Genomic DNA, 7,008 nt, shown 5'->3' on the forward strand with positions numbered 1-7,008 from the left:
GTCCCCTGAGCAAAGCCCTGTGTGGTTTTCTCAGCAGCTGACGGGCTGGTGGCTCAGCCTGGGGAGCTAGCTCTGAGTTCATCTTCCCCCTGCCTCCCCTTGCAGCCCGCGTTGCGTGCACAAGTAATGCTCAAGCCTTTCCTAGTTGCTTTGTCTTCCCCCAGAGGAGGTGTGATTGCTTTCCTGAGCGAGCCAGCCGGGCTGTTGTGTTTTCACTGGCCCCAGGGCTGCGGGGGCTTCCCTGGGGCTGCTCGGTGGGCTCAGCGGGGTGAGGAGCTGCCTCCAGTCCTCCTCGGGGCCCCGGCACCAGGCTGGGATCGCAGGGTCCGTGGTGCTCAGCGAGTCGGCAGCGCTGCGGAGGCTGGAGGAAAGGGATTGCAGCCCAGACAGGCCCCGTCCTCCCGGCGGCTTCGGAGCCAGCCTCCTGTTTGGTTTGAGCCCGAGCCAGTGCCCTGATGAATGCAGCTCTTGTCGGCTCTGGATGGGGCTCTGGCCCTCTGCTAATGAAAGGCGCTGGTGTGTGGCTGGGGGACAGGGAGGAGGGGGCAATACTGGGGTGGCAGAGGAGGAGGTGACCGTCAAGTCCCGGGCTAGCGGTGCTGCTGCCACCCCTCGCTGGTCGTGAGCAGCTCTCGTGCCCTCCTCCTCCTCCTTTTGGGGCTCCTCGTGGGGTTTTCCTGATGTGAACGGCTTTGGTGTGAGCTCCTTCTCAGATGCAGTGCTGGGAGAGGCGGCTGTGTTAAGGCTTTTCGGGGATTTGCGAGGGTAAATCTGCACATCTTTCACTGTCCCGTGGTTAAAATTCATCTCTGACCCTCAGTGGCTGCTGTTCTTTCTCCCTGACAGACTGGGGATTAGGTAGTCAGCTCCATCTGAGCCCTTCTTGGGTTCTTTGCATCTTTCGGGCTGTTTTCTCTGGCTAAAGCAGGGGACAGAATTGGGGGTCCTGATCCAGGGGAAGGAGAACCCTGCTTTGGGATGCAGGGAGGATGGAGAAGGACGGTTCCTTGACCTCTGTGCCAAGAGGCCTGTTCACAGCAGGGCTGCTGCTCCAAGCCTCTAACAGAGCTGAGCAGCAGCACCTGTGCCCCAAAAGCCTCCCCCTGTCCCTTGCCGTGTGCCACGAGGGACCCAGGAGCTGTGCTGTTAAACATTCTTTATTTCTCCACGTCCAGCTTTCAGCCAGCCCCTGGCAGGGCCCTCCTGCTGTGACGGCCTCCGGCTGCGTTACCCCCACTCCTGCCTGTCCCCCCTCCAGCCGATGCCACCCCAGGAGCTCCCCAGTGCCCCCAGGGCTGGCTGTGGAGCCCCTCTCCGGATGCACTGCCCCACAGAAGAAAAAGCTAAGGCTGAAGCAGAGCAAGGCACGTCCTACCTGCATCCGAACCCCTGCGGTGTGCCCGGGGCAAAGGGGCAAAGGGACATCCTCCTGGCTGCCACCACCCCCCTTCCCAGCATGGTCATTCCCCCGTGCCCCCTTTTTTTTGCAGGAGCAGGCTGGTGGCCAGCTTTCTCTGCTGGCTCCCAGGGAAAGGACCCTACTCCAGGAGGGGCAGGGACCCTATTCCAGGTGGGACGGAGCTGCCAGGTGGCCCACAGCCAGGTTTGGGGATGGGGACAGGCACGGGGCAATGCACCCGGAGCGCCTCGTTCCCAGCAGTCACTCAACCAACGCTACGGGAGGGAGGTGGTTGGGGTTAGGGGACCACCTCTGAGCCTATGTTAGGGGGGAAGGGGGGCGGCCCCCGCCTTAGAGAGCTGTGTCTTCAGCCTCGATGCAGGGCCCGAAGAGCTTCTCCGCAGTGGCTTTGCCGTCATACTTGGGCAGGTTGCCACCGAAGTCTGCCGGCAGGATGTCGGCGTCGATCTCCTGGTAGAAGGACTCCAGCTCCTCGCCGTGCACAAAGACCTGGCGCGAGGGGAGCGACCCTCAGCAGGCAGCTGGTGACCCCACAGGTGGCAAAGGGGTGCCTGGGGGGCACCGGCAGTGCTGGGAGCCAGCAGCAGTCCCAGCTCTTCCACCTTTTCCTCTTCCACCCCTTTGCCCCCGGGTCCCCTCCCCGCACTCACCCTCTCCAGCAGTTTGCTTTTCAGGAAGGGTTTGACCACGTTGTAGGTCGTGGTGAAGTACCAAGGCTGGTGGATGAAGTGCACGGCCTTGAAGCGCGCTGGGAAGGAGTCCTAGGATGCCAAACCCAGATGGGGACAGTCACAGACCGTGCTGGCCACGTAGGGCCGGGAGAGGAGGTGGGCAGCAAGAGAAACCCCACACTGCCTCCACACCCCTTCCCCAGCCTCCCTCTTTTGTTCTGACCCAGAGGTTCGGCCATCCCAGTCCCAGGAGCAGCAGGGAAGCTGCAGGGATCCCATCTTGCAGGATTAAGCCAATTAACGAGCGAAGGAAGGAGGGTGTGATGGGGAACAGCCCCTCCACGATGGCAATCCAGCCCCCTGCTGGCCCTGGGCACGTTCTCTTCCAGCTCACCTGCAGCATGTCCACCATCTTCTTGAGCTCGGAAGGTTTGATCCCTGATGCCTGCTGCATGGTGAAGCCCTTGAAGTTCTCGATGATGCAGAACCCGTTGATCTGGGTCTCTTCGTTTTCCAGCAACTTCTCCAAGATAACGCAGTAGGCACGAAGGATCTGGAGGGGAGGAGTGACAGCAGGCTCCGTGCCTCCATTTCCTCCTTTGCCCTGCGGGTCCTTCCTTTCTAAAGCCCCCCGATTTAGTGGTGTGGTGCCCCCTTCACCCCGAGCTATCTGGGCTGGGAGATGCACACCCTGTGCCCTGCAACCCGCACCACACCAGGAGGAAAGAAGGGGAGCCCTTTGGGACGGACCAGGAGAAGTTCAGAGTTTTACTTAAACCTGGGTGGAACAACCCCCAAAAAAACCTGCTGACCTCGTCGAAGGTGATCTCCTCGTAGTCCCAGTTCTCGATGTTGAAGAGCATCACCACCCGGCCGTACTTGTCCCTGCTGGCCAGGATGCCGGGGTAGCCCGCCTCGATGGTGCTGCGCACAGCCTCGGGGGTCAGGTTGTCGAAGAGCTCGGGGTACTGCTGCCGAAAGTTCACGTAGCCTGCGGGGGGACAAAGCTGCTCACCCGTCCTCGGGAAGCCGGGAGAGCACAGGGTGAGCTCCCCGCTCCTGGCACCCCGCAGGCATGGAATATGGAAACGTGCTGGGAAAAGGGGGGATGAACAAAACAGCTCGTCTGCGAGCCAGCGCTGATAATTACAACTCATTATCCGCCCGGCAGACACAAAGGAGAGCAGAGCAGAGCCAGGCAGGACAAAGCCCGTGGCCAACCCCTGCTCCCTGTCCGTTCCTGTGTGCCACCCCCAGCATGGGGAGGGGGTGCCACAAGCCCTCCCCTGCCCTGGAGTGGTCCCAGGGGTGCTGAGCCCCCCAGGCACCGTGCACAAAACGCATCAGGATGCGAGCAGAGACCTCCAGCCCTGCCTTTTGCTGCTGCTGCTCGCTCCTGTGCCCTGCCAGGGGTCTGGGTGCACTGGGAGATGCAGAGGGGGATTGGGACACCCATCCCCACCCACCCCCACAGCGCAGGGCCCCCCACCTTTCAGCAGGTCGTAGGCCCTGTGGACGTTGAACTTGCGGGCGCGGATGAAGCGGAGGAAGAAGGAGTCGTCCTTGCCCTGCATCTTCTCGGCCACTGCCTTGCAGACGTCCTCGCTGCCCGCCCGCTCCTGCACCAGCTCCCGCAGCGCCCTCACCGCCGCCTCCCTCTGCTCCTCGGTCTCGTTCAGCTCGTCCTTTGCCTGGGGTGGGGAGCAGGGAAGGGTCCTCAGCATCCTCACAAAGCCCTGGGGACCCTGAGCCACCCACAGACCCACCCCGGCGTGTGTTTTGGCACAGAAAAGTAGCCGGACACGGTGCCGCTGGCTGCGGGTCCCTGGGCTGTGCCTCACCTTCTGCAGGGTGTGCGGGGGGATCTGCTGGCACCTCCCGAAAACGGGGCCGTGGTCCTTGGTGGTGAGGCGCTCCAGTTTGGTGCGCAGGGCCTGCTCCTCCTCCGAGACGATGCGGAAGGTGCCCGTCTGGGGGCGAGGAGAGGATGGGGGGGCTGAGGAATCCTCTGCTCACAGCCCCCCACCTCCCTCCCCGCCAGCCCCACGAGGCTGGGGACAGCCCCGGCGCTGTGCGGGTCCCTCTGGGCTGCACCCCAAGGGACAGGGAAGGGCGAGGGGTGCCGCAGCTCAGTGCTGCAGGGAGGGGATGCTCAGTACTCACAACAGCAGACATGTTGCCTCTAGCCTTTATCAGCAGCAGGACACTGGAAGAGAGGAGGAGGAATTACCGTGGGGATCTGAAGCCCCTGCAGCCCCCTGTGCCCCTGTCCCTCCTGCCCTGATCCCACAGAGGCTGCACTGGGGTGGAGGAGGGTACCTGGTGGGCACAGCACCCTCAGCTCCATCACCCGCCGCCCGTGGGGCTGCCTGATGGAAGCTGAGAGTGTTGGAGAAACAGCAAGGCTGTTTGCAAAAGCAGATTAAATATGTGGGTATTGGTCATCTGACGCCTCCAGCGTGGTGTTTTTTTTTTCTGGGTTTACATTTTTGGGGAGGCTGTGGGCAGGAACACCCATGGGTCATGGGGACACACAACCCCGGGAGCTCCTCCAGCACGGTGTCACCTTCGACCACATCCAGGGCATTGTGGGGAGCACCAAGTGCTTCCCAAAATCTGGCAAGAGCAACATGCCCCAAGCAGCACATGTGGTGTGGGTCCTGCTGCCCTGTGGGTGCTCATCGTGCTGCTCTGGGGAGTCCCTGCAGCATGGCCCAGCGCTGCCACGGCCCTGCTGAGCTGCTGGGTTGGGGATGTTTGTGGGAATGGGGTGTAATGGGGTGTCCTCCTGCTCCCCAAATGCTCCCCTTGGCCCTTGGGGTCTTCCTGCACCGCTCCAAGGCTTGAGTCATGGAGAGCGATGCAGAACGACCTCGGGCAACGCTCCCACCTCCTCTTCTTCACACAGAGCTGCCTTCCCTGCCCACCCTGTTGCCTTTCATTCCTGTCCCCACGATATTCACCAAACACCAGAGCCCCTGCAGCTCCAGAGCCCGTCCCCAGCCATGACACCAGACCCCAAAACCCCTCAGCATCTCCCCAGTGCCCCGCTTGTCCCAACACCTCCCATGGGCTCCCCCGCCAGCACCCCCTTTTTTTGAGGCACAGAAAACAAAGCCCATTCCCAGAGGTGACAGGTCGAGGATGGCTGGGCCACGGGGCCTGATGCAAGATATTTCAGCTGCAAAACGTCCCCCATACTCACCAGGGACAGGGAAACCCGAATCGCCTGCACCAGGCTGGGAGCGCGGAGTGGGGCCGGGCAGCTGGGCAGCGAGGCCGGAGTGGAGCAGCGAGAAAAGCCAGGAGAAAGCTTTGTAGAGTCACCGGGTTGGGATTAGGCCGTCACAAGGCATCAACTCGCCGCAGCTTTATAATTAAGTCCGCGCGAAGCAGGCTGCAAGCCCCGTTAAAACCTTACAAAAGGCAGATGAGGAGAGGGGAGGACGGAGCAGGAGGGCTGCGGGCCGGGTGCGCGGAGGGGCGGGCTGCTGGGCCCGATTAACGAAGTATAAAAGCTCCTCATTGTGTAACCCCCTCATTAGCGTGGGGCCGGGGGTGGGCAGCGTGCCACCCCCCGCCTCTGCCCCCAGCTCTGCGAGCAGAGAGCACGGGGGGAGCTCGGCCGGGGTGCTTGTGGGGCAGGTGGGGATGCACCCACATCCTCTCCTCCCCCGCCGCCACCTCCCTGCAAAGTTTTGCTTTAAAATTAATAAAAAATGTGGGCAAATGGTGTCCTCAAATGGGGCTGGTCCTGTGTGGCGTGGACAGCCCTGGTGTGGAGGTTCACTGGTGGTGTCCTGCACACAGAGGGGACGGCCAGGGGATGGGGATCACAGGCAATCCCGGTGATCCCAATGATCGGCTTCTCTGGGAACTTGAGGGCAGCCCACCTCGGGGCCAGAAGGACAATTTGGGGACAGTGACACGAGGCTTTTTGAGGTGTCCATGTCACCGTGTGCCCAGGCTGCTGGGCGCTGGGGAGCTCTTCCAGCCTTCTCTCTCCCTCGGGACAGGTTTATGGGGTCAGGATGAGGACGGTGCCATGCACGGCTGCTTCCTGCAGCCCCGTGGCTCCTCCACGGGGAGGGAAGACAGGAGCCCATTGAGAACCAGGGGCTTGGCCGCGCTCCTGCTGCGTTGGGGATTTGGGGGGTGGTGGTGGTGAATGGGAAAGAAGGGGCTTACACAAGGCATGTTTTGTAACGCCGTGAGGATTTACGGATTTGGATTTCACCGCACTGCCCCACAGCAGAGCCGAGACCCCTCGGTGAGGTAGGAGGAGGAGGAGGAGGAAGGCACGGGGTTCCTGATGAGGGGCAGGCGGGGGAAACCCGTGCCTGGAGCAAGCCCCCCGGTGACGCCAGAGCCACCAGCGGCCCCGTCCCTGCCCCGTGCTGACCCCACACGGCCCCGGCTGTGCCCTGGCTCTTTCTCTGGGTATTTCTCCACAGACCAGCCCTGAGGGGTGGCAGCCCCATGAGGGCAAACCACGGGGATTTTTGCATCTGGAGCCCTTGGGGGAGCACTGGGACAGCCCCAAAGCCCTGTTCTGAGCTGCGTGACCCCGCTGAGGGGCTCACCAAGCCGCTCACCCTGCCTCAGAGTGGCCAAACCCCATCCCAAGGGGAATGGGGTCACGGCGCCCACATGGACCCCGTGCCCTGCCGCTCGCAGGCGACAGCTTTGGGGCTAAAGTGGGGTTAAAGTGGGGTTAGACACACGGCAGGGGGCTGCGTGCCAAGGGCTCGGTGTGTCCCTAAACCCCCAAAACCCCCCAGCGCCACAGCCCCGCGGAGCAGCCAGGGCCGGGACTCGAACCCGCGACCTTGGGGGTTGGAACTGGGGGGGGGGGCAGGGGTCGGGCTCCCTCAGGCCACCGGAAGTGAGGGCCGGGGGGCGGGCGCTGTTGCCATG

The 7,008-nt window shown here is 62.7% G+C and overlaps 1 protein-coding gene across 4 annotated transcripts; it reads right to left on the minus strand.

Moving 5' to 3' along the window:
- Window positions 1–1,321: 1,321 nt before the first annotated feature.
- RLBP1 (retinaldehyde binding protein 1) lies at window positions 1,322–5,585 on the minus strand. 4 transcript variants are annotated; one of them, XM_068696489.1, is made up of 8 exons: window positions 5,297–5,585; window positions 4,255–4,297; window positions 3,933–4,061; window positions 3,581–3,782; window positions 2,904–3,082; window positions 2,486–2,644; window positions 2,071–2,181; window positions 1,322–1,909 (listed from the first exon to the last, which is right to left on the minus strand). In XM_068696489.1, the coding sequence occupies exons 2-8, from the start codon at window positions 4,264–4,266 to the stop codon at window positions 1,751–1,753; spliced, it is 951 nt and encodes a 316-aa protein (XP_068552590.1). In that variant the 5' UTR covers window positions 4,267–4,297; window positions 5,297–5,585; the 3' UTR covers window positions 1,322–1,750. The 4 variants fall into 4 exon arrangements, with proteins under 4 accessions (XP_068552590.1, XP_068552588.1, XP_068552589.1 ...); XM_068696487.1 differs by having other exon boundaries at window positions 3,581–4,061; XM_068696488.1 differs by lacking the exon at window positions 1,322–1,909 and having other exon boundaries at window positions 2,112–2,644.
- Window positions 5,586–7,008: the final 1,423 nt, after the last annotated feature.

Source organism: Anas acuta, chromosome 12 (assembly GCF_963932015.1).
Source record: "Anas acuta chromosome 12, bAnaAcu1.1, whole genome shotgun sequence".
NCBI classification, from domain to species: domain Eukaryota; kingdom Metazoa; phylum Chordata; class Aves; order Anseriformes; family Anatidae; genus Anas; species Anas acuta.

Coding starts and splice junctions, on each gene's coding strand:
- RLBP1 (XM_068696486.1), bottom strand. Junction 3,083..3,580: donor GGCCTACGACCTGCTGAAAG/GTGGGGGGCCCT, acceptor GTCCCCCCGCAG/GCTACGTGAACTTTCGGCAG. Junction 2,645..2,903: donor AGGAGATCACCTTCGACGAG/GTCAGCAGGTTT, acceptor CCTCCCCTCCAG/ATCCTTCGTGCCTACTGCGT.